This window comes from Bufo bufo, chromosome 5 (genome assembly GCF_905171765.1).
Source record: "Bufo bufo chromosome 5, aBufBuf1.1, whole genome shotgun sequence".
NCBI classification, from domain to species: Eukaryota; Metazoa; Chordata; class Amphibia; order Anura; family Bufonidae; genus Bufo; species Bufo bufo.
This window is the reverse complement of record NC_053393.1, coordinates 100,624,224-100,651,511: the sequence shown is the minus strand read 5'-3', so window position 1 is coordinate 100,651,511 and position 27,288 is coordinate 100,624,224. Positions and strand designations below refer to the sequence as shown.

General features: G+C 43.6%; 1 protein-coding gene across 2 annotated transcripts in view; it reads left to right on the top strand.

Annotated features, from left to right (window-relative positions):
- The window catches only part of LOC121001736 (polyamine-modulated factor 1-binding protein 1-like), a 370,872-nt gene that overhangs the window by 120,165 nt on the left and 223,419 nt on the right, over window positions 1-27,288 (top strand). For both annotated transcript variants that reach the window (XM_040432927.1, XM_040432926.1), the window contains exon 15: window positions 15,945-16,112. In XM_040432927.1, coding sequence (XP_040288861.1) covers window positions 15,945-16,112 — 168 coding nt within the window. The remainder of the gene's footprint in view (window positions 1-15,944; window positions 16,113-27,288) is intronic.

Below are 27,288 nucleotides of genomic sequence, written 5' to 3'. Positions count from 1 at the left end.
GAATCCAGGTCTGTTTCCCTTCTAGTTTCGCTGAAGTTGGAGATGTCAATAGGATTTGGAATGGACCATCAAATCTTGGTTCTAGGGCCTTCCTGAGGTGCTTCTTTGCCATCCCTGGCTGTGGGGTCCAGGGATTTTTTTCTGGATCTGGAAGGGAGGGCCCGCATGTAGCTTGTTAGGCTATCATTGTTCATTGCAACTGTTGTGGAAAATACAATTCTAATCTGGGGGCGCTTCCAAACAGAATCTCAAATGGGGATAATCCTGTCTGATTCATTAACTTCAGGGACACCATACCTGCACACCAGTTCACTGACTAGCTTCTTTGCTGTGTTCTTTGCATTTGCCTTAGCTACTGGCTAGGCTCCTGGCCACCCTAAAAAGAGATCAACACACACGAGGACAAATTCATATACTCCTACCTTAGGCAGTTGTATATAGTCTATCTGCAGTCTCTGGAACGGGTAAAGTGGCCTGGGGGTGTGCTTGCTTGGAGTCTTCACCACTTGACCGGAATTGTTCAATGAACAGACTATACATCCTTGTACAAACTCAGCGGCTACTGTAGAAAATCCTGGAGCAATCCACCCTGCATTAACCACACTTACCATGGCACCTTTTGATAGGTGAGTGGGCTCGTGGGCCTCCTGAGCCATAGCTGGGTATAGAGGGCGCGGTAGACAAATTTTGTCCTTGTTTCTCCAAAGTTATTTTTCCTCAGGAGGGGCTTGTTCGAGCATTCTTTGAAATGTACTTACTGAAATGTCCTCAGGTCTCAAGGCTCTCACCGGGGTGGCATCAGCATTTAGTGGCTGGAGTGCAGCTTGTTTTACTGCCTTGTCTGCTCGATCATTGCCTTTTGCTTCCACTATGGTACATCTTGTATGAGCCTTTACTTTAATAATAGCAACCTCCTCTGGTAATAACAAAGAGTTCATAAGTTCAAGTACAGAGTCTTTATTTTTAATTGGCTGGCCTGCTGATGTTAGAAAGTCTCTAGCCTGCCATATGGGTCCATAGTCATGTGCAATACCAAAAGCATGCCTTGAGTCCGGCCAATTTACATGCCTCATTGAGTGCCTTCAGCTCCGCCTCTTGCGCTGACATGTGAGGTGGAAGCGTTTTAGCTATCCCTATCTCATGCTATGTGACCACTGCATATCCAGTGTGGAACCCGCCGTCCTCTCCCACGAACTTGCTTCCATCTACAAAATACTCAAAATCAGGGTTTCATGTACATGATTAAATCCTGACCTTTCTTATTAATTGTACACAGTCATGGGGGTCATGTTCCATCATGTCATTTAGGAGGCTGCCTGTACCTTCTATGCCCCCTTCCCCCATTTCTGAATCTGTGATTGGTAACAAAGTAGCATTATTAAGAGTAGTACATCTTTTGAAAGAAATGTTAGCGGGCATGAGGAGTGAACACTGGAGTCTAAGTTGCCTAGCCATAGAAATATGCTTAGGTTGAACCCGTGTTAATATGCCCTGTATGTCATGAGGTGTTTGTACAATCACCGGGTAGTCTAACACAATTTCAGAGGCTTTTTCTATCATTGCCTGCACTGCCACTACCGCCCTGACACAGGATCTAATCTGGCTGAAAAGTACGCCGCTGGCGGTCACATTGTTTCTGAGTCAGTACAGCTGTGATGTGACCCTGCATTTCTGAACAGAACAACTGGAATTCCTCATCTTATTTTGTCATACCCAGGGCTGTTGCCAAGGTTATGCAGAGCTTTAATGTATGAAAATTATTCACTGCCTCTTCTGTTTCTGAGTATACAACAATCTACCTCGCACAACTTCTCCTCTCCATCCCTCAGTTTCAACCTCACAAGCTACTTTTATCCATTTATCAACCACTTCTTCACATCCATGATCCTTTATCCAACCACAATGTGTTCTTCTGAATTTTTCCCAGACTAGCTTCCTCGGAACTTCCTCCCTAAATCAGGGTGCCACTGTACTAGTACTCCTAGGGTTAAGATTCCCATACTTCATCCCTGCCTTCTCTAATCCGTGCAGTATCTTTCTCCGCTCCTCCTTCTACCCCCTGATCTGGCTCCTGGTCTTCCTCCTCTTCCTGTTGTTCCCCTCCTGTCTCCTTAGTTCTCCTCCCTGTCTTTTCCAAGCCATAAATAAGGGAATGAGTTCCAGGGTTATTGGTTTTGGGGCCGCAGCCACGGGTTCCGGAGGGGGGTGTGTGACACCATGGACCTGACATAATAGGAACCATCCGGATTCAGAACCGGGTATAACTGGGTGGGTGGAATCACCAGGGGCGGATGAGGAGGGTCTCTTTGTACGAGTTCCTCCGCAAATGAGATCAGTGGCCCAGCCTCCTCAGGTGCGGTCGGGGGCTGAACCGGACATACCGTAAGCATCACAGAAGGTGGCACTGGGAGTGGGATAGGGACAGCATACTCAGGGGCAGGAGGAGTGTTTTTTGTCTCTTCAGGGGGCGGTGTCGGCGTTAATGTTGCTACCCCCACTGATGGGCATGGAGCCCCACATGCAAAACAAGTCTCTCTTACGTCAGGGTTTTGTTGCCCACATTGTCTACAAATCCATGCGGCAGGGCCAGCGCCATTGTAGGGCAGTGGTCGCCCTTCTCCTTTCTTATACATGTATATTTTGAACTTCTCATCATCTCTTTCTGATCCACCATCTGCCGACCATCGGCATGCTGTATGGTACCAAGCTTGTGCGGCTCCTAACAATCCTTCATCACTCAAAATGCCTCTTTTATCTCTCACAACTTTCTTCCAGGTTCCGGTTCCAACTTGCCGCCTTTATTACAACTTGCTAGCTCCATCAGTTTCTTACAATTTTTCAAATGCTTTTTCCCTTCCCCCTCTGCCACTAACTGCAGAGCAGTATATTCACCAGGCAGCAAAGACATGGTACTTCCCATAATGTGGAAACACACACATTGTTCTCTGATGAAAAGGGCCAGTTACAACCGGACTCAACCTTTGACTGTGCAGGTTTGACCACTAGCTCCCTCGTCTGGTCTGCTAGCACAGTATTATACCATCTGTCCCTGACCTTCACACCTTGGGAAGCCAGTACGATAACTTATAATCCTCTCACTCGTCCCACTGTCAGGTTGCTCCTTATCTCCCTCCCGCCCTTTCTCAGAGAGGACAAATACTCATCTCACAGAGTGAACAAAACTTCCTTTGTGACTAGGGGTCTAAGGACTTGAGATTTCAACATCAGCCGAGGGCTGCTACTTACAACGTAACGATCAACCTGGCCGTAAAGACTACCATGGCACGGTGGAGTACAACAAGAGGTAGGTAAGATAACCAGTTTTCTTATCTTCTCCTTGGGGCTGCAGTTCCTGTCCTCAAGTGTCATCCACTGTGCTCCGGGAATCCAAATCTTCGGCTATCGACGTTACTTTCTCTCGAGCCCTACATTGGGCGCCACCTGATATCGATGCTCACAAGCAGAGCTTAGTTTTATTCACCTGCTCCAAATTAGGTAATATGTAATACGTGCACGGAAGTATTACACTGACACTGTATCAGGTCAAAGCAGAACTTAACTTTATTATGAAGTGACAAGCATTCTATACCCTTAGTTGAGCGGAGGGTCATACATGGACCCCTCCAATTGGACAATCATAAAAGGGTGTATGTCTGCATACTCTCATACAATGGAAGCAACCTTAAAACATATCCATGTATGGGCATAAGCCTTAGTTTCTTTGTTCTAAAATGCCATGCAGCAGGTCGCTGTCCCATAGGTAAAGCAGGATATGGCAGCCATCTTGATTGAATGATATCCATTTTCTATAACACAGGGCCTTCCCAAAATGAATGGAGTGGCAGGTTGAGCATGTGCAGTCTCTCCATTTATCTCTATGGGACTGCAGTGGGTGCTGTATAAATCTGTATGCAGTAAGCTCCCCCTAGTGGAGACTTCACACTGCTAGGAGGGATGCCGGCTATTTGAAGCCCTGTATCAGTAAAACTGAGCTTCATTATTCAGCTCTTAGATGAACTAATATTGTTAAAAAGCATTATAAAACTAAACAGGACTTACCATTTTTCTTTTTGATTTTGTTTGTACCAATCCTATGGAAGAGAGATGAGAAATAAATGAGTTGATGATATCATGTGTATTAGGACCTGTTTAGCTCCCACCCGACAGCAGATCTGTTATTGTGGGGATAGAAGCATCGGTCAAACTGGATTTCAACATGACCATTGTTTAAGAAGTGTCTGGCTGTGGTTTATTTCTTACCTGCCATAAAGATGAACCTGCACGCAGGTGATCAAGACCGGGCTGTTTGCCTTCATTCATGACCAGACACTTTTTTTTTTTTCAATACACACAGATTTGAAAGCAATAATTTTATTTTGGTATGTTTTATTTTAATGATTTGTGCTTCTTATTTTGGTGATACATGTGGATTTATGTTGGTCATTTTTATGCTAGTAAATGTTTTTATTTTGTGCCAAAGTTGGATAATTTCTGGTGCATATTGGTGCAAGTTTTATACTTATTGAGAAAATGTGGAAAATAATCCACTGTGCACAGCTCACCTGTTTATATGATCCATCTTGACAAGGGAGCATGGTTTCAAAGAAGGGTGTGACGTAAGATGCAACAATGAGCACCAATATTTAGGCACAAAGTAAGCCAACCAGTAGGTAGTGTAAACTTAAAGGAGTTTTCTGGTAATAATTATAGTTTAAGTACTACCTGCAACCTGCCTTCTGAAAAGGAAGATTCATACTTACCTTCTCCACGCTGTTTCGGTATTCTGCTATCTTTATCATCTGGTCCCTGCAATGTTTACATCCTGCTGGTCATTGGCATGGTCACATGCACCCCTCCAGCCTATGTCTGGCTTCAATGGTGACGTGCTGATTATGACCACATCACATCTGGAGCGGTGGATGTGCCCGTGGCCAGCCTGATGTAAACAGTGCGGGGAACAGAAGATGGCAACAGCGGAGGCAGCGCAGAGAAACGGAGCGGCAGGGAGCAGGTAAGTATGAATATTCTTTTTCAGGAGTCAAGGGGGGGTAAGGCGTTACATGTAATGTAATTATTAACGGAAAACCCCTTTAAACAAAAATCTCTAGCCATGCACTAAATTTATCTTCAATTCCATCTTTAGATTGCCTGTCTAAAGGCGGGTTTAGAAGGGTCGATTGTCGGGAAGGAAGCATTCCTTCCCGACAGCCGTCTACTAGCTTAGTGAAGGAGGCGGCTGCATTTACATGCAGCGATCTCCTTCTCAGTATGAGGACGAGTGTGGTCACTATTGCGATCCCTCATCCCCATAGAGATTAATTGTTTCTGGGCAGCAGATTGCTGTTTATCTGCTGCCCAGAAGCCATGATCGGTGGTGCCTACACGAACGACAGGATCATCCGATGAACGTGCGTTTTGCTTGTTCATCAGGTGATCAGCGGTACAAATAAATGGCTTGATTATTGGAAACAAGCGTTTACAGGAACAGTCGTTCCCAATAATCTGGATGATTACTGGTTGGTCTAAATCCACCTTAAGTTTACACTGTCTTCATTCTAAAGAGAATTCGTAAAACTGCCTTCTTATTTCTACTTACATTGAATGAATTCAGTTAAAATAAATTTCATGATACATCCCCTTTAACAAGCATTTTGCAAATTTTCTGACACTCTTTAGTCACTTTGGAAGATCAGACAAAAGCTTTGTCAAAGTGAAAAAAACGAACATGAAACCTCTTTAAGACGACCATCTAAAATTGAGTCTAAAGGAATCATCTTCTCAGAAACGGCCAGGGTGCTTATTAATCTGTCACAGGAAAATGGTCTGGATAAGGAGGTGGTCTTCTCAAAGAGGTGGTCTCTCACTGTGTTCATATTTTATTTCTGATAAAATGGATAACAGCAAAAAATATAAAGAACCATAACATAAAGTAGTGTGATATACATGTCCTTGTCAGAATAGTGGAACAGGTATGGACAGGGATCAGAATTATTTCCTTGTGAACACAATACAAGTTTAGGGTACGGCCACATGCTGCAGATTCTGTGCAGTGGAATTGCATCTAGAAAATATGTAGCATTTAGGACTTATTCAGTTAGTGATTTCCATCAGTGATTGTCAGCCAAAACCAGAAGTGGAACCGAACCAGAGATAAGGTATAATGGAAAGATTATCAGCTGTTCTGTGTTTAGATCCGCACCTGGTTTTAGCTCGCAATCACTGACCGAAAAATGACAATGATGTGAATAAGGCCTTTCAATATAAGCAAAGTGGATGAGAGTTTAGAAATTAAATTTACAGAGAGAAAACCTGCAACAAAAACTGACTTGCTTTGAAGGGTTTCAGTCTGCGGTTGAATCAGTATGCCGCACTTCTTGCCTGTATGTCATCTTCTAAGCCCCCTGCTCCGTATCCTAATCAGAGTCAACTGGAGAAGGACAGAAAGTGGCATCTATTGATGGCCACCACAGAGGGACCACTTTTGGGGTAATATATTGTGCTACAATACTGTATACGGTTCTAATGGGAGAGTATTTTGACGCCTCCTACTTGTGTTGCTCCACCTTCTGTCAATTTGGACCCACCTACAACATTGGGGCTACTTTAGGTTCCCAGTCAACCCCTGCCCATACCCCTTGGTCCCCATGAAATGAACAGAGTGGCAAGTCAAGCACGCCCATTACCGATGCAGTGGCAGGACCACCACCTATCTAACAATTATCCCCTATTCTGTGGATAGGCTATAACTTGTTATAACTGGAATATCCCTGCAAACCTTTTTTTTAGCTGCTTAAGGGTACTTTCACACTAGCGTTTTTCTTTTCCGGCGCTGAGTTCCGTCCTAGGGGCTCAAATCCGGAAAAGAACTGATCAGTTTTATCCCCATGTATTCTGAATGGAGAGCAGTCCGTTCAGGATGCATCAGGATGTTTTCAGTTCAGTCTTTTTGACTGATCAGGCTTTTCCGAAAACCGTAGCATGTTGTATTTTTACCTCCGGCCAAAAATCCGGAACACTTTGACTGAACGCTGGATCTGGCCTTTTTCCCATTGACTTGCATTAACGCCGGATCCGGCGCTGTGTGTTCCGTCAAAACGGATCCAGCTTTTGCATGTTAAACCCGAAAAATGTGAAAAAAAAGTTAAAGTCCATAAATGGCGGATCTGTTTTTTCCAATGCATTTTTTCATTATGATCAAAATCCTGATCAGGATTCAAATGTAATCAGTTTTCACACGTTTTTCCGGATCCGGCGGGCAGTTCCGTTGACGCTAGTGTGAAAGTAGCCTAACACCTCTTCTGAACAAATCTGAATTTGATCTTCTAGTTCAAGCACACATACACCCAATTTAGCCCAGGACTAGAGACTGTCTTACATTACTACTTTTGACTTCACAGGTATAGCCTCCCTGCTCTTTTCCCCCAAGCCGCTGTGACCACCACAGTGAAGTTTGTTTGCAGACCGGACTCTGTGGTCACTTATATAGGACATGATGTCATTTGATTTACAGATGCAGATACAGAAGTACATCATATGGAGCAGAAACAGATATCACACAGGAAAGTCACTGAACATAGGCTTTAGGTACAGTAATGATAAAATTACGGTCTTGCTGAAATTGTAGAATAGGTAAGAAAGTGGCAGTAATTAAATGCAGGAATTCAATTTTAGCATATAATATGATTTCCCTGTGTTGTTTTATTCACACAGTTTCAAAGTGTAAAACTCATTTTAAAAGTTTCATTAGCACATGCCGTTAAATTGTGTCAAACAGCAGTATTTAGTCTGACCGTATAGCCACAAATTCATTAGTGCTATGCGAAAGTGGTCAAGAAAGCAATTTGCCAGAATTTAGCTTTAACTTGTACAAAAACAATGTGTATTTTAATCCTATCATTTTGCATTTGTGCATTAATCACACTTAAGTTATCCTGAAGTTAGTAAGGGATTACCGTGATCATGATTGGCGTAAATCAGTTATTTATATAGCAGAACACCATCCATAGCTAACTACTCTACCGTACTTCATTGCTTAGTAGTATGTAATATAACTGTGCTATATGAAATATGTTCCTCTGAGTAGAATCCTTTCAGGTATTCACATTATTTTCTTACATTTGATTGTAATAGATTAGATAGATGGATAAACAGATAGATCAACAGATACAGTAGATAGTTTTTGTTTGGGGTCGGCCTTTGCTGGGGTCAAAGCTCACATGTCTGTTCCATCCAAAGTAAGCCAACAGCAATCGATCGGTGTAAGCTGACCCGTGGTCAGGTTTTATTGAGAAGGTTGCACATATAAAAATAAAACAAAAACAGCTAAAGAAATCCTGGCCTATCCAGCACTGACTGTACAAATACCATCCCCGACTAATAGCTGCAGAGCTTGTTCCTGCCAGCTTACAAAGCAACACCTTCAGCAACCTTTTTACTAACACTTGTTTCTCACACAGACAGGCTTTCTGCATCCCCTGCCTTCTCGCCTCTGTTAAATATCTACCCCCACAGGTGAGCATCTCTGACCTGCTACTTCACATAGGAGAGGAATCTTGAAGAAATAAACCTCCCCTCTACAACCAGTCCTGCACTGGTGTCACAATATGTACATAGTACAACCAAATGTAAGAAAGATTGTGAATACATGAAAGGATTTTACTGAGTGGACTATATTTCATATATCACATTTATATTAGCTATCAAAGCGGAATTGGGTCCAAAGTTTAGGAAGACACCGATTCGCAACAAATCCGAATTTCCTTGTGCTTCATGGTAACAAATTAGTTTTTCCTAAATAATGACGGCTGAATGTGTTACAAAGTGAAAGTAAGAAGCCCAGGTATGCCAGATCACCTGTAATGCTGAGCAACCAACCAGTCCGCAGAAAGCCATCCCCTGTGATGTCACAGCCCTATAAAACCCTCATCCCGCGCAGTCTCCGCCATTGTGAGGTGAGGTGAACATAGGGAGAGACGTGGCAAGCGCTCATGGGCTAGGGACACAGTGCTCCAGATGGCGACCAAAACGGTCGCCAATGCGCCTTAAAATTTGCAGATGGTGACAAAACTTTTTAGTCTTGTCGCTATTTACGAGTGGACCACACTCAGCGCTGCAGCTGAAGAGCATATCGGGTCTTCGATACTAGGCTGCGCAGCCTAGTATCTGTTTTAGAACATGGCAAGCGCTGCTCTCAGCGCGCACCATGTTCCCCTCCCCCTGTGCTGCTGCCACCAATGGACTGATAGCAGAGAGGAGGAGGGGAGGGGCTGTGGCCACAGCGCCACCAATGAATATAATTAACACATTAATATAAGTGTAGGTAGCAGGTGCCGGCAGCATTATCACATACCCGGAACCCACCCTCTGACATGGCGCTGCGATCGCTGAGGAGAACATGCCCCCCCCTTCCCATTGTTATATTCATCGTGGCAGTGGCCACAGGGTCCTCTCCCCTCCTCCTCATTGGTGGTGCAGTGGTAGCTTCTGATCGGAGCCCCGGCAGTGTAATCCTGGGGCTCCGATCGGTTACCATGCTACTGAAGCTCTGGCTGCCATGGTAATCTCCCTGCTGCTGTGTGTACTATGCACAGGGCAGCAGGGAGAGTGTGAAGTCCTATTCACCCTAATAGAGCTCTATTAGGGTGAATAGGATAAGGGATTAAAAGATCCCAGGAAGCAGATTGTGAGGGGTGGTTCACTGAGAGCGGTCTGTGTAGATAGGGGATGCACGGAGAGCGGTCTGTGTACAGGGGGGGGGGGGGGGGTTTATTGAGAGCCGTTTGTGTAGAGGGGGTATGTATGGAGAGTGTTCTGTGTAGAGGGGGGATGTATGGAGAGTGCTCTGTGTAGGGGGGGAATGTATGGAGATCACTCTGTGTAGAGAGGGGGATGCACGGAGAGCGGTCTGTGTAGAGGGGGGATGTATGGAGATAGCTCTGTGTAAAGGGGGTATGTATGGAGAGCGGTCTGTGTAGAGGGGGAGATGTATGGAAGGCGCTCTGTGTAGAGGGGGGATGTATGGAGAGCGGTCTGTGTAGAGGGGGGATGTATGGAGAGCTCTCTGTGTAGAGGGGGGGATGTATGGAGAGCGGTCTGTGTAAAGGGGTTATGTATGGAGAGTGTTCTGTGTAGAGGGGGGATGTATGGAGAGTGCTCTGTGTAGAGGGGGGATGTATGGAGAGTGCTCTGTGTAGGGGGGGAATGTATGGAGATCACTCTGTGTAGAGAGGGGGATGCACGGAGAGCGGTCTGTGTAGAGGGGGGATGTATGGAGATAGCTCTGTGTAAAGGGGGTATGTATGGAGAGCGGTCTGTGTAGAGGGGGGGATGTATGGAAGGCGCTCTGTGTAGAGGGGGGATGTATGGAGAGCGGTCTGTGTAGAGGGGGGATGTATGGAGAGCTCTCTGTGTAGAGGGGGGATGTATGGAGAGCTCTCTGTGTAGAGGGGGGGATGTATGGAGAGCGGTCTGTGTAAAGGGGGGATGTATGGAGAGTGCTCTGTGTAGAGGGGGGATGTATGGAGAGTGCTCTGTGTAGGGGGGGAATGTATGGAGATCACTCTGTGTAGAGAGGGGGATGCACGGAGAGCGGTCTGTGTAGAGGGGGGATGTATGGAGAGCAGTCTGTGTAGAGGGGGGATGTATGGAGAGCGCTCTGTGTAGAGGGGGGGATGTATGGAGAGCGGTCTGTGTAGAGGGGGGATGTATGGAGAGCTCTCTGTGTAGAGGGGGGGATGTATGGAGAGCTCTCTGTGTAGAGGGGGGGATGTTTGGAGAGCGCTCTGTGTAGAGGGGGGATGTATGGAGAGCGCTCTGTGTAGAGGGGGGATGTATGGAGAGCGCTCTGTGTAGAGGGGGGGGGGTGTATGGAGAGCGCTCTGTGTAGAGGGGGGGATGTATGGAGAGCGCTCTGTGTAGAGGGGGGGGATGTATGGAGAGCGCTCTGTGTAGAGGGGGGATGTATGGAGAGCTCTCTGTGTAGAGGGGGGGATGTATGGAGAGCTCTCTGTGTAGAGGGGGGATGTATGGAGAGCGCTCTGTGTAGAGGGGGGGATGTATGGAGAGCGCTCTGTGTAGAGGTGGGGGATGTATGGAGAGCGCTGATGCCTGCTCATTTGGTGACTGGTTACAGTGGCGCCTCTCTTAAATGATTGGCCTTTTTAAAGAGTGCAGTGGGGCCATACCCTAAGGCAGAGTGTCCTGGGTATACCTGATTTATAGCGATTCTTGATGAATTAATTTGGAACAAATTTATTTGGAACATTTTCTTGGCTAACTTCGGTGAAGTTGCCCAGTCGAATTTTCAAAACGTTGCCCATCTTTAACTTGAATTACATGCTTCTAAGAACACTTCCTATTTTCAATGTTGGAAATATACTGTAGCTCATGAAGAAGGTTACGTGTCATGAGCTTAGCTTGGTGAGTATATAAGGTGTGTGATATGCTTTCAGCACACATATCTTTCGTCGCTGTCATGGATAAAAGGGGCGATTTATCAGAGTTGCAAAAAGGGGTAATTATTGGCTTTTAGGCCAAGGATGGCAGTACTTCTGAACCTGCACAGTTTGTGAACTGCTCACATGCTGCTTTGGTGAAAGTGTATCATGAGTGGACAGATAGCACCATTGTGAATGAGCGATGTGGAAACTGAGGAGCACCATGTGCCATTCATGTAAAAGGTGAACGTTGGCTACGAAGGTGTGGGAGGGCGAACCAACACCACAGCGGAGCAGCTCACCACTAAAATGGACCAGGGGGCTATTAGATTTGTGTCTAAAACAACAGTTCAACGACCCTTTCTGCGTATTGGGCTTCAGACTAGACAGACAGCCACAGCACCTCTACTGATGAAGTTACATCAGCAGAAAGGGCTTCAATTTTCTTGGCAGAATTGGACCTCAGCTGAATGTCAAACTTTTGCCTTCACCAATACGTCATGTTTTCTGCTTCATCGAACAGATGGATGTTGGCGTGTCAGGCAAGGAACATCAGAGAGCAAACACCCTACAACCATTACAGTAAGAACACAAGCTGCTAGTGGCAGCGTTATGGCCAGGGGAATGTTTTTGTGGCATTCTCTGGGCGCACTTATCCATGTGGAAGGCATTCTCAACCAAATTGGTTATGAATCCATACTTGCAGATCACATACACTCATACATTCTGATTGTCTTCCCTGCACGAAATTTATCAAACGTCATGCAACATTTGATAAATTTGGAACACAGTACAGCAACGCAGACTCCAATAAACCAAACCTGTCACCATACTCTTTCCACATCCTATGTACCCTGAATTAGGGTTGTAGGATTCATCGAAATATTGTTTCTGTTTTGATACTTCGATCTGTCTAAAGTTTCAGTGCTGACATAGTCAGTATTTCAATACTAAGCTGTGCAGTTGTGCAGCCTATTAGCATGTCCTGCTCTACAGAGAACATGGCACGCACTGGCCCTCGCCATGTTTACTTTCTGCAGAGAGCATGTCATGCTCACTGCCCGGCTCATGCCATGCTCTTATCATGCTCTTTAATGCTTCGATGCATGCTCCATCACAGCAGGAGGGAGGGACTGACAGTAACCCAAATGTTGTCCATTATGGGAGGAGGTATTTGATGGGGGTCACTTATTAATAGGAGGTACATGTTATCAATTTTGAACCTCTATGAGCCTCACATTATTAATAAGTAACCTCATCATGTACTACTTACATTAGCCCTAAGTTAGAACAGTACATAACATACCGGTAATAGTGCCACTTAGGGCTCATTCACACGACCTTATGAGTGGGTCTGCATCTGTTCCGCAAACCCATTAGTTTCAATGGGGCTGCAAAAGATGCGGACAGCACACCTTGGGAGCCTGCCTCTTTCTGTAATGGCCTGGACTGGAAGAAGTGCTGATCTGGCCCGCCTAACCCCTTAAATGCCATGTTCTAAGTGGTATACAGAGGGAACGGACTTCCTCTGTGTCCCATCAGCACACCACAAATGACATTGTGGGATGACGATGCCTGTGCACGGCATTCTGAAGTCTAATCAAGGCCCCTGCCCTGCTTGCAGTGTATCCTAGCAGGGCGTGCCTCTCTGGCGCAGCCTGCTGGTAACTGTCAGTATAGCACTATTGTATAATGACTGTTTATGGTTATGCGGTACAAGAGAATTATAGAAGCGATCAAAAGATCACCTATTAAAGTCTGTTAAATGCTTAAAAAAATAAAATAAAAGGTTTATTTAAAAAAATACACCTTTTACACATTTTGTATTGCTGCATCTGTAATGACCTGCAGTACACAATTATCATGTAGTTTACAGGGTGAACACAGTAAAAACAAAAAGTCAAAATTGCTGCTTTTGGCTATGGGGCCAGGGCTGTGTAAAAAAAAGCATAATATAGAACATGCTGCGTTTTTCACGCAACGCAGAACTCATGTACTCAGACCCATTGAAATGAATGGGTCAGGATTCAGTGCGGGTGCTATGCGTTCACGTCACGCATTGCACCCGCGCAGAAAACTCACTCTTTTGAAAGGGGCCTTAATAAAAGTTAATCAGTAAGTTAAGAAGTACCCCCAAAATGGCACCATTGAAAACTACAACTTATACCGTAAAAACAAGCTCTCATATGGCTACATCGATGGAAAAGTTATAGGTTTTGGAAGGCAAAAAAAATGAAAACACAATTGTTTGGTCTTTTTGGCCCAAAACAAGCTGGTCACTAAGGGGTTACACAGTACAAGCCATGTTTCTCTACTGGGAGGATCCTTTTTTTTGTGCACTTTCCCTGCCTCTCTCACTATATAGCCAGCCAAATAAACAGTAGGTGTGTTCATGGACAGGTATTTGAAATTTCATTAGTGATGTTAGGTTTGATAGGTTAAGTAAGCAAGAAGTGGAGAGACATACGTATATGTCAGTGGATGTAGCCAGAAGTAAAACCGCCATTGTGTTCTTATGAAGCAATCATGTAGACTGGAAAAAAACAACATACAATACGTAGATATAAGATTACCCAGCTACTGCTTTATATTTATTAATATAATTTGAACCCCTTTAAGGGAGTTCATGGAGTCACTGTATCAGTCACCCTTTAAGGAAAGAGCACTTTAAAGCTCGCTAAGAAGCTAGCTGAAGCACCCCAGGGCTACAGCAGCGGTTCATCCTTCATGTCCCTTGAGTAAAAGTTTATACCTGCATCATCAACCTATTTATCCCTTAACAAAAGCTCTGTGCATCACCAGCAGAGGGGTTTAACTAAAGGCAATCTTCAATTAACCTTTGTTATTAAAGAACGCCGCTCTTGAGAAAAAATGACTGTGAATTTCGATGGAAACCAATTACCAAAGTGTTTCTCTAATATTTATATAAAAATTATGCAGAACTGCATCCACATGATGATTTGAGAGCCTCTTCAGACAAAAAGCTTCGTGAATAAAAGAAATTCATTATGCAACCGAGAAGCTCATCATCCAGATATATGCTTTCAGATGCAAAAAGTTCACGCACTTGTTTTGTACAATTTTGATTTCCTCTTGCTATTGTCAAGATTTTTTTTCTTTGATTTCTTCTATTTTCTTTTTTTTATTTTTTCTTCTTTTTTTTTTTCCTCTCTACCGTTTGGCTTTTCTTGCCCCCACCCCCTGTTTGTAATGTGAATTGCTGATAACAGCAAGTTTAATGGCAAAAGTATGAAACAATATTCAGGCTTGTCAAGGAAAGGTCAAACTATTTGCATTCATTAGGAACCTGCAGAAGCGTGCAGTGTGTGTTTCATTGAAAGCCTTATGGTTATTGATTTTCATACAGCTGTAGGAAGAAGATAATTAGAAGTATACTTCACTTATAGGTGATACAATTAGGAATAATTTGCCTATAACTACACAGGCATAGAGCTGCCGTGCATCTAAGCGTCTTTTCCGGACAGCTGCTCTTCTGGTAAATCTGATACAGCACTGACTACATATGCAGTGGTTTGCCGTGCTAATGTAGTTTTATGGACCAGAGAGCAGGGAAATCATCGCCTCTAAACAAAACAAAAGCTAACACTCCAAAATCGAGTGTTTCTGGCTGTAAGGTACCAAAGCTCCAGGGCTACCAAATTGTCACAGTTCATCTAATAAGCGCTTCTACAATCTACATTCTTATGTCTCCGGTTCGCATCGCTGCATTCTACCTGCAGCTTCTTTTATTAAGGGTACTTAGCCCAAATTAGGGTACTTTCACACTTGCGGCAGAGGAGTCCGGCAGGCAGTTCCGTCTGAATGCATTAGGGTAAAACTGATCAGTTCTTTTCCGGTATTGAGCCCCTAGGACGGAACTCAATGCCGGAAAAAAAAATAACGCTAGTGTGAAAGTACCCTTATGTTAAATATTTTATAACGTCACATTGAAGAATAAAAGTAGAACAAAAAAGGGTCTTTTGGAAACATGGTCAGTTTCTGGTATTGCGTGACTTCCTCATACTTTTGAGTTTGATTCATCGGTAGGGACGGACTGGGAACTTAAAGTGGCCCTGGAAAAAAAAGCCTTAGAGCACAAAACATCGCCCCAACAGAACGTAATGCCACAATACAGCACAAAACACTGTCCGGGAGCTACCCTTCTGTGGTGGCCTGGGCCATATAGGGGAATCCTGCCACGTCTCCTCTGATGTAGAAATTCTCATTACTTCTCTTCTCCATTCAGCCCTGACTGCCATGGCAACTTCTGAGGACAGCAATTCAGGAGGGCACCTGTGACCACCAGCCTGATACATGGGTATCTGGCCTTATTTAACGCTGGGAGAATCTGATCTTTATCTACCTGGCTCAGGAGGTGGGCTTAGGCAGCCTGTAGCTTTGTTTTTAGTTTTTGTTTTTATTTTGTTTAGCGGTGAATAAAAACATGTATGGTCTATAGTCTAGACTAAGAATCCATCTTTACTGAATCCGTGCATTATTATCTTGTAGGTTGAAAATTTTGAGACCTTAGTGAAAGGTTTACGTGAAGAGCTCATCCAGGGCCAGCTTCATCACCAGGACGGGCAAACTCTGGTAGACAAGTTAAAGAAACAGGCTTCAGACCTGGAATGTGAAGTTGAAAATTTGAAGTCCAAGAAGAAGAGCGACTCTCAACTGGTATTAAGTTATATCTTTGTGTTTAGTATTTTTCTGCATTCAAACAGTCACTAAGGAACACTTTGAGGTCATTAATGATGCTGTAAAAACATTCTATACAGAGGGGACAGGGGTATGCAGAGAAGACACAATCTAGATCTTTTCTCTGTACTCTATCTCTGTACTGTATCTAGATAATTTGTAGAAGTCGGACTGTTACTGTTACATCACTCTTATCAGTGATCTGTACATGTCGACACCAGGGAACACAAAGACCATACATGTCTTCCTGCTAACCTGTGCCACTATGGTAAAAAAAAAAAAAAAAAGGTTATGAATACATATGGTAAGGCTACTTTCACACTGGCGTTCGGTGCGGATCCGTCTTGTATCTGCACAGACGGATCCGCACCGATAATGCAAACGTTTGTATCCATTCATAACGGATCCATTTGCATTATTCATTAAAAAAAAGTCTAAGTTAAAACGGATCAGTCTTGACTTACATTAAAAGTCAATAGAGGACGGATCAGTTTTCAATTGCACCATATTGTGTCAGTGAAAAACGGATCCGTCCCCATTGACTTACATTGTAAGTCTAGACTAATCCGTTAGGCTATGCATAGTCAGGCGGACACCAAAACGTTTTAGTGACCGCCTAAAAAACGCAACGGAGACCAAACGCAGCCAAACTGATCCTTATCCATTCAGAATGCATTGGGGCTAAACTGATCCGTTTTGGGACGCTTGTGAGAGCCTTGAAACGGATCTCACAAGTGGACCAAGAAACGCCAGTGTGAAAGTAGCCTAAATCGTAAAACTAAACATAAATAGACGTTCTGAGTGACACAAACATTTTTGTCTCGCTATGCTTACTTATTTTTCATGCCATTTTCCACTTAGTAAAACCCAAAAAATTGTATATATTATGAGTTGTAATATGAAATAATAAGAAATCATATCGAGTTTTCTAGAAAAGGGTACAATAGGATTGTGGATTTCTTTTGCCCTGGGCATCAAAGTCCAAAAACTTGAGAGATGCCAACCTCGAAGAGCCCATCAAAGGGTTATGCTTGAGCAGCGGATTGTGGAAAAATTGGGAGTGCCCTTTCTAAGAGGTGTGTCTGATATATTACAGACCAGATTTATATATTAATATCAGACCACAGACCAGTGCCTTTACATTAATGTTAGATATCAGACCAGCCCCCTTATATTAATGGAAAACCCTAGACCAGTCCTCGTATATTAAAATCAGATCCCAGACAAGACAACTTATTTCGGACCCTGGATCAGACAAAAGAAAATGATTTAGACCATAGACCAAACTATGTACTTGCCCATAGCCTCCTCCTCTCTGAACTGTGTTTTATGGTGGCTGCACATCTCAAATTCACAAATCCTGCAGATACATTGTCCCACACTGAGTTGACCTGCCCTCCCTGCAAACCCACAAGTGCCACAGCCAGCTTACCATGATTTCTCATATAGGGAGGAAATGTTTTTTAAGTCCTTTTTGCTTTTGTCTGCTTTGCCAAGACAATTACACTGTCTATAGACTCCTCTACTGGTATGAGATTGCCCCTTTTTGGCATTTTTTTTATTTTTTTTCTAAAGAGTCATTTGATAAATCTGACATGAACCTATTGGCCTTGCTAATCACACCCATTATCCTTCCCAGTTTTCAAAAGTGTTGAGACTGGTGAAAATCACAAAAGTCATAAATCATTGCACAAAAATAATGTGCACCAAAATATGCAACTTTTTACACCATAAATCTTAAAATAAAAACATGAAAAATTCTCCCCTTTGTGTAACGCTAGAAAAGTTGCCTCTGCAGCTTTCATTACTTGCAGAGTGAAACGGGGACTAGGCTGAGCTCATAAACAAGTTGTCCCACTAGGGTAGAATGGGAGCCCAATAATCGAGCACACATACAGGCAGATCCAGATTATGTAATACTAAAGTTGTCATTATGGCCGAATGTATTCAAAGCTGTACACTTATTATTGTGTCTGATTAAATATTAATGTATAAAAAAAAAATTCTGCCCCCAAAGAGGGGAGACTATACTTAGGTGCCCACAAAACTGGAGTATTAAAGGGATAGTCCAGACTCTAGATATTGATATTTCTTTACGATACGTCATCATATCAGATTAGCAGCCCCACCGATCAGCTGTTCTCCGCAGTGACGGCACAGGAAATAACACGTTGGGAGCTGAGCTCCAGTAACCCCACACAGTTGATGGAGCTGTCTGCCTCTGCCTCCGTCCACTGTGCCTCTGCCTCCTTCTCCGGTGGCAGCAGCTGCTGAGGATAATTGATCAATGGGGTACTGATTCAATCTGAAATTGAAGTTGTCACCATTAGACCACATTCAGATATGATGGATTTGTTCGAACAGTTGACCGTACAGTCCTAAACCCCATTGACACTGAAAAGTATAAATCTATGCAGATTTTCATATATGCAGCAGACCAGTGATGTTGTGGAATTGCTGCAGGTTGAAATGTGCAGCAAAAAACTGACACAAAATCTGCACGTAATAATAAATTTGTGGCAGTATCCATGATGTCTTGTCTGAACCCACCATTAACCCGTTCAGTACATGTACGATGGGAGTTTTGTCTTTACATATGGTGCCCGCCTGCTCACAAGTGCAGCGGGCGCAATAGCCACCTGGTTTTTGCTGTTCTAAACAGCAAACACCTGGGAATAATGTCTGCGAGAGGCAGTAATGCAGATTGCAGACATTTAACCCTTAAAGGGATTCTGTCACCTGGATTTTAGTGACAGAGCTTTTAACATCATCACATCAGTCTGCTTGTTTTGTATTAAAATATACTAGTATTACTAACCTAAGTGTTGTCCTTTGTCTAGAAAATCGCTTTTATTAATATGGTAATTACCTGAGTAAGGTGCCCAAGGGGCTGTCCCTCCGGCCGTTGGTGCCCAGCTGCCCCCCTTCTCCTGGAGCCCAGCACCGCCTCACTGCTAATTTATTCAATCCTCATTGCCGGCTGGCGCATATCCACGGCACATGCGTGAGTGTATGGCTCAGTGAACGCATTCCGTGGATACACGTGTCAGCGCCTGGAATCGGCCTCACAGGACGCACTGCACATGCGTCAGCCGGCAATGAGGAGTGAATAAATTAGCAGTGGGGCGGTGCTGGGCTCCAGGAGAAGGGGCGCGGCTGGGCACCAACGGCCGGAGGGACAGCCCCTTGGGCATCTTACTCAAGTAATTACCATATTAATAAAAGCTATTTTCTAGACAAAGGACAACACTTAGGGTAGTAATACTAGTATGTTTTAATACAAAACGAGCAGACTGATGTGATGATGTTAAAAGCTCTGTCACTAAAATCCCTTTAAGATTCTGTGGTCAGTTGTGACCATGGCATCTGATGCGGCTTTTCCGGAAGCTCTGTGCTCCCAGAACCTGATTGCGAAACCTCTGGCCTCTCTGAAAAAGCCAGGGATTTTAAAGCCGTAGTTCCTATGGAGTCCTGCAGGTGGAAGGGCTCCATAAGAACATAGCAAATCTGCAATGAATTGCAATAACAGTCTAATGATTGCTCATTATCTAGGGTGACTTAAAATGTCCGTCTCAAAATGTCCGTGCAATTTTTTTTTTCTCTTTTTTTTTTATTTTTATAAATAAATCTTTATTACAATTTTTCCAATTCTTACATAGTTTCTCACAAATCATCTTATTCTTACATGATTATATTAATTAAATACATATATTTATTTCCCCGCCCCCCGCCCTTAGTATGTCGGTTGCTGGAAGAAAAAAAAATAAAAAATAATAATACCATCTTCACTCCATTGCCCCTCCCCCCTGCCAGCCCTCAGTTTTTATTAAGCCATTTCTGCCAAATCCTGGCTAATCTGTGTTTTTTCTTAAACCCGATCAGATGGAACTCCTCACTGGCTAGCATCATCCTATGGATTTTCTGGCTTAGAACAGTAACTTAGTTGCAATTTCCCTATGTTGGTGCACTTCCACACCGTCCATCACCCCTAAGATGCATTCCTCAAAATGTCTGGGTACTATAAACTGGTGATATTCCTCTATTTTTTCAGTTATCTTTGCCCAGTAATTTGGGATTTTTATGCATGTCCATAATATATGTATATCAGGGCTTGACAAATTTCCTTGGAATCTAGGAGCCAGCTAAAAAAGTTAGGAGCCAGGCGGAGCCGCGTCATAAAGCCCCTAGTAGGTGCCCCCCACTTCTCCATAGAGCCCCCCCAATAATGCTGTATACCATGTTACATATACCGCCGCTCCGTCCCCGGACCCTATTGACTATAATGGGGACGGGGGTGGAGCTCCGGCGCAGCATGGCAGTTCGCGGTGAGAGGCCGCCGGACTAAAAAGTTGGACATGCAGTACTTTTACCATGCACTGCCGTGCTGCGCCAGAGCTCTGCCCCCATTATAGTCAATGGGGACGGAGCGGTGGTCCGGCGAAACAGCGGAAGGACGGATCCGACAGGGTGAACCGCCTGCCAGATCCATCCTGCCGCAAGTGTGAAAGTAGTCTTAGTTCTATAGCTACTGAATGAGACAGAAGAAGGGATGCCTTTAACATATAGATCTCCTTGAGAAGCCAATTTGATCCTAAAGGGTTAATTCAAACTGTAATCTAAACTGTGTCCTGTCACTTCTCTTATCTCTGCTCAGGTCCCTTAATCTTATCACTGCTGCAAAGCATCAGCCGAGAGCCTCAGTGTAAACTGTTCTAGAGTCTGACTGACTGTTCTTTTAACTCAAAGAATCGAATGAGTCTCTAACTAATCGGATCTTCAGATTCTTTTAACCTGAGACTCATTCGATTCTTTCTTACTTAGACTCCCTGTACTTGTGTCAGTGACTCAGAGCTGCTAGTGCTTGCCTTGCCTCAGCTCTGATTGGTTGGTGGGCGGGGAGGGGAGGGGCTAGCAGAAGCAGCTTCCACTCTAGGATCAGATTACACTCCTCCCGAGCCCCTCCCCTCCCTGCTGCCAGCGTCTCTGCTATTGTGTGCTGTGACGGAGCTGACTCACACGGTGCTGCCTCCGGACAGAACGGCAGCTCCGCACCCATCGCCCGGGCACCTTTGAAAACGGGCTGACAAATACCCAAGCGCCAGGACTAAATTCCTGGTCGCCATGGCGACCTGGCGCCTGGGATTTGTCGAGCCCTGATGTATATCGTCCACTCCTATCTCTCCACACTTCTGGCAAGTAAAGACTTTAGTTCTATAGTACTTCATTAACTCTTTTGGAGAGTAGTAGAGACGATACAGTATATTAAATTGGATTATTCTATAAGAGAAATTCCTTGAAACCCTGGGCTTTGCCTGTATAGCTGAATCCTAAAAACCTTCCCGCACAGGTTCCAGAATGCCCTGCCATTTATGAATCAGGTTAGGCTACTTTCACACTAGCGTTCGGAGCGGATCCGTCTGATGTTTCATCAGACGGATCCGCTCCTATAATGCAGACGTTCGCATCCGTTCAGAACGGATGCGTCTGCATTAAAACTTAGAAAATTTTCTAAGTGTGAAAGTTGTCTGAGCGGATCCGTTCAGACTTTACATTGAAAGTCAATGGGGAACGGATCCGCTTGAAGATTGAGCCATATTGTGTCATCTTCAAGCGGATCCGTCCCCATTGACTTACATTGTAAGTCTGGACGGATCCGCTCGCCTCCGCACGGCCAGGCGGACACCCGAACGCTGCAAGCAGCTTTCAGGTGTCCGCTCACTGAGCGGAGCGGAGGCTGAACGCTGGCAGGCGGATGCATTCTCAGTGGATCCGCCTCCACTGAGAATGCATTGGGGCCAGACGGCTGCGTTCGGGGCCGCTCGTGAGCCCCTTCAAACGGTGCGCACGAGCGGCCCCGAACGCTAGTGTGAAAGTAGCCTTATCCACTGCTCTTCTGTTATTCTTTTGATGCGACAGCCATTGGTATATTCTTGAAATCAATTTCTTGCCAGGTGTTAACTTAATAATATTCTCCAAGGGCTGTGGCAAAGTGGTTATTTGTATGCCTTTCCCTATCATCTTATACAATGCATGTTTTAGTTGTAAGTAATGGAACCTAGTCCCTACATTTTTCAGTTGGTATTTCGTTTTTAGCTCTTCATAAGGTATTATATCCCCCACCTCCCATACCTGTCCTAGTTTGTATATTCCGTATTTCCACCAGATCTTCTGGTCGATTAAGGGTCCATTCACACGTCCGTTTTTTCTTTCCTGATCTGTTCCGTTTTTTGCGGAACAGATCTGGACCAGATCTGGACCCATTAATTTTCAATGGGTCCTGGAAAAAATCGGACAGCACAATGTGTGCTGTCCGTTTCCGTTGTTCCGTTCCGCATGTCCGTTTAAATATAAAACATGACCTATTCTTTTCCGCAAAATTCGGATCCTGGTACAATACAAAGTCAATGGATCCGCAAAAAACGGAAGACATTCGGATGTCATTACGTATGTCATCCGTTTTATGCGGATTCCGTTCCTGGAAATGACATTTAAAAAAAAAAATATTTTTTTTTTTTTTCAAAGAAATCAAACAACTTCATTTGCTTATTGAAATTTATACATGTTTCCGTTTTTTTGCGGATCCGCAAAAAACGGATGACATACGGAAACATTTTCAGGAACAACGGATCCGCAAAAAACGGACCGAAAATCAGGATATAGAAAAATACTGACGTGTGAATGTAGCCTTACTTTAATTCTGTGAGGCCAGTATTATCCCATAGTATGGTATCTGCATAGAACCCAGTTTGGGACCATAATTCTTTTACCGTCTTCCAACTCTTGGCCATCAGCAGAATCAAAGGTCTATATTTTCCTCCCTGTTGGGCCAGAATACCCGTTTCCATAACTTGAAAGATATTACATTTCTCCAGTTTTTTATTTATCCCTGCTATTAAATTTTTGTAACTTTGTGTGTTACTCCATGTTATAATGTTTTTTATAATCCCTGCACTAAAATAGAGTTTCAAATCTGGTACAGATAATCCACCCTCCTTCTCCTGGATACTCAGTATCTGTGCCTTAATCCTCGTTTTTTCCCTCGCCATAATAAATCAGTTAGTAGGCTAGCTATTTTTTTTAAAGTATCTTTTGGGGATTATCACTGGTGTATTCCACAGAATGTAGTTCAGAGCGGGTAATACGCACATCTTGACCAATGAAATACGTCCTGCCATCGACATCTACAGTTTTTTCCATGCCTCTATTTTCTTCATTTCCTGGATTTTCGGGATCACATTTAGTTTAACATAATCATTGGGATCCGGAGTGATCTGAATTCCCAAATATTTAACTGGTTCATCAATCCTCTTAATTTCCAGCTCTCCCGGTCTAAACTCATTCAGAGGGTCAATCGGGATACACGCCGATTTGGACCAGTTTATCCTAAGTCCCGCGTGTCTACCAAATTGCTTGAATACCTGAAATATCCTATTTAGTGATCCGTGTGAACCCACAAATAACATGATATCATCTGCGTATAAAGCAATTTTTTCCTCATGGGTGTGATATCTAAACCCCACAATTTCCGGATCCTGTCTGATCATATCTGCAAGCGGTTCGATAGCTATAGCAAAGAGCAGCGGTGAGAGAGGACATCCCTGTCTGACCCCTCTGCCAATTGGTATGCAACTTGAATGTTCTCCATTTACCATCACCCTTGCAGTGATTTCCGTATACAATAGTTTTACCCATGTAACAAAGCGGTCCCCGAATCCCATTTTCTTCACTGTATTGAACAAGAAGGGCCATTCTATCGTATCAAAAGCCTTTGAGGCATCTATAGTCACAATCAACCGTTCTCCGCAATTTGTGGGTTCAAACTGGGTATTCACAAAGTATCTCATAATATTCTCTGTGGTAGTTTTGCCCAACATGAATCCCGATTGATCCTCATGAACAAGCTCCGAGATCACACACCTAAGTCTGTTTGCCAAAATCTTAGCTAGTATTTTATTATCTATTCCTGGGGCCAAAATGTCCGTACTATTAAAATAAAATAAAAAAATTATTCCATATGGTGAACAGCATAACAGAAAAAAGGCAAAATGACAGATTCACTGTTTTTTGTCGCTTCACCTCCCCCAAAAATGTAATAAAAAGTGATCAAAAAGTCATGCATACTCCAAAATGGTATAAATACCAACTACAGATCATCCTGCAAAAAAATTAGCCCCCACACAGCTCCGTAGTTATAACTATAAAAAAAATTAGAGGGATCAGAATATAGCGATTGAAAAAAAAAATTAAGAGTTTTTTGTTTTGTATTAAATTACAAGAAACTATATAAATGTGACATTGTCGTCATTTTACTGACCCAGACAATGAAGGGTCAGTTTTACTGCACAGGTAACGTGGTAAAAACAAAACCCATAAAACTGGTGGAATTGCATGTTTTTCCTATTTCGCTCTTGTGGAATTTTTTTCTCCAGCTTTCCACTGCCCACTACATCGTATGCAATATTAAATGTTGTCGTTAGAAAGTACAACTTGTCCAGCCAAAAAATCAAGCCTTATACGGGCTATGAGAACGGAAAAATAAAAAATTTGTGGCTTTGGGAAGAAACTGAAAATTGCAAGGCGCTGAATGTGTTAAAGAAGCCACAAGTACGGAATTTCTGATTGCTTATTCCACTTTGGGTATTGGACATAAGGAAGAAAATAATGAGGGGATATAAAAAATAATAATATTAAAAAAATAATATATATATATATATATATATATATATAACACACTATGGAGGTGCAATTTCCTTAGAGTAGACCACGGACTGGATCCAATTCAAATATGTATAGAAAAAATCCAAGGCAGCACACAATAATCGGTGAAAAACAGGGTGTTTATTCCCCCATGTGAGACAGCAACGTTTCAGCTCTCTATGGAGCCTTTGTCAAGCCATGTAATATATATATATTATGCTAATCCTAAGTGATCTATACCAGTATCCCATCCATATGTACAAGCAGATGTAAGTGATGTTGTCTCCTGGTGATCCCTTCCCCAAGAACTTCTTAGAATTTTTTTAAGCAGTATATAATGGAAATGGAAAGCGCTGCACGTTGTGCTCAATTGCTTCATCATTATGTCAAACTATCCGTGACATATATTTGTTGCTTAGTATATACAATGAGAATAGACGGCACCCAGTTTACACTAGCTTCCACACATGTCAGGGCGCCTGCAGTAGTGGATATAATGCAGAAAGCCATGAGAGACTTTTTCATCTGATTGACTTATGATCTTACTTGTGCTTACACAGCCCCATGGTTTTGGTCATATGTACAGTATGATTGCAGTGTTTATGCACATGCTGTGTATGATAAAACTGGACTGCAGATAAGAAAGGTATGACCCAGAGATTTCTTTCCCATTATGCTATTTTAATCATCATTTATCTGCATATACTGCTACTTAGGGCAATCCATGACTTTCTTTGAATGTATATTTTTTGCGTACTTTACGTGCATTACAGCACACGCTTCTTTCCCTCAAAGTTTAACCTCTTAAGGACACATGACGTACCGGTACGTCATGATGTCCTGGTACTTAAGGACACATGACGTACCGGTACGTCATGTGTTGTTCCGATCACTGCCGCCCGGCCGGCAGTGATCGGAACCCGGTGCCTGCTCAAATCATCGAGCAGGCACCTAGGCTAAATGCGCGGGGGGGTCCCGTGACCCCCCCATGTCGGCGATCGCGGCAAACCGCAGGTCAATTCAGACCTGCGGTTTGCTGCGATTTCTGCAGTTTCTGATCCCTGCGGTCCCTGACCGCGGGGATCAGAAACTTTAGTATTCCTAAAATAGATCTGTATCCCTCCCCCTGCACCCCCCGAGTGATTTTAGCCCGGTGGGAGGTGCAGGGGGAGGGTTGCGGGCAGTGTGGGCGGTGCGGCAGGCGGGATCGCGATCCCCCGCCCGCCTCCCCTTGTATAATCGTTGGTTTCTAGTGGGGATACCAGGGTGCCAGCACATTGCTGGCACCCTGGTATAAACGGCTGACATCTGCGATGCGATGTCAGCCGTTAACCCTTTCCATACAGCGGTCCGTACGGACCGCTGTATGGAAAAGGTTAACAGCGCAGGGAGCTCCCTCCCTCTCCCATCGGGGGGCTGCTGTGCCTTTGCAGCCCCCCGATGGGAGAGGGAGAGAGCCCCCAGAGAGCCCCCCTCAGCCCTGTGCTTACCCTTCCCCGTCTGCGCAGTTCTGAGCAGACGGGGAAGGTTCCCATGGCAACAGGACGCCTCTCAGGCGTCCTGCTGTCCATGGTGCTGAACAGATCTGTGCTAAAAGCATAGATCTGTTCAGAGTAAGTAAAATACAGTACAGAACAATATATATTGTACTGTACTGTATTATACAGACATCAGACCCACTGGATCTTCAAGAACCAAGTGGGTCTGGGTCAAAAAAAAAGTAAAAAAAAGTGAAAAAAAAGTAAAAATCAAAAAACACATTTATCACTGATTAAAAATGAAAAAAATAAAATTCCCTACACATGTTTGGTATCGCCGCGTCCGTAACGACCTGATCTATAAAACGGTTATGTTACTTTACCCGAACGGTGAACGCCATAAAAATAAAAAATAAAAAACTAGGATGAAATTGAAATTTTGCCCACCTTACTTCCCAAAAAAGGTAATAAAAGTGATCAAAAAAGTCGCATGTACGCCAAAATAGTACCAATCAAACCGTCATCTCATCCCGCAAAAATCATTCCCTACCCAAGATAATCGCCCAAAAACTGAAAAAACTATGGCTCTTAGACTATGGAAACACTAAAACATGATTTTTTTTGTTTCAAAAATGAAATCATTGTGTAAAACTTACATAAATAAAAAAAAAGTATACATATTAGGTATCGCCGCGTCCGTATCGACCGGCTCTATAAAAATATCACATGATCTAACCCCTCAGATGACCACCGTAAAAAAATTAAAATAAAAACGGTGTAAAAAAAGCCATTTTTTGTCATCTTACGTCACAAAAAGTGTAATAGCAAGCAATCAAAAAGTCATATGCACCCCAAAATAGATGCCAATCAAACCGTCATTTCATCCCGCAAAAAATGAGACCCTACTTAAGATAATCGCCCAAAAACTGAAAAAACTATGGCTCTTAGACTATGGAGACACTAAAACATTTTTTTTGTTT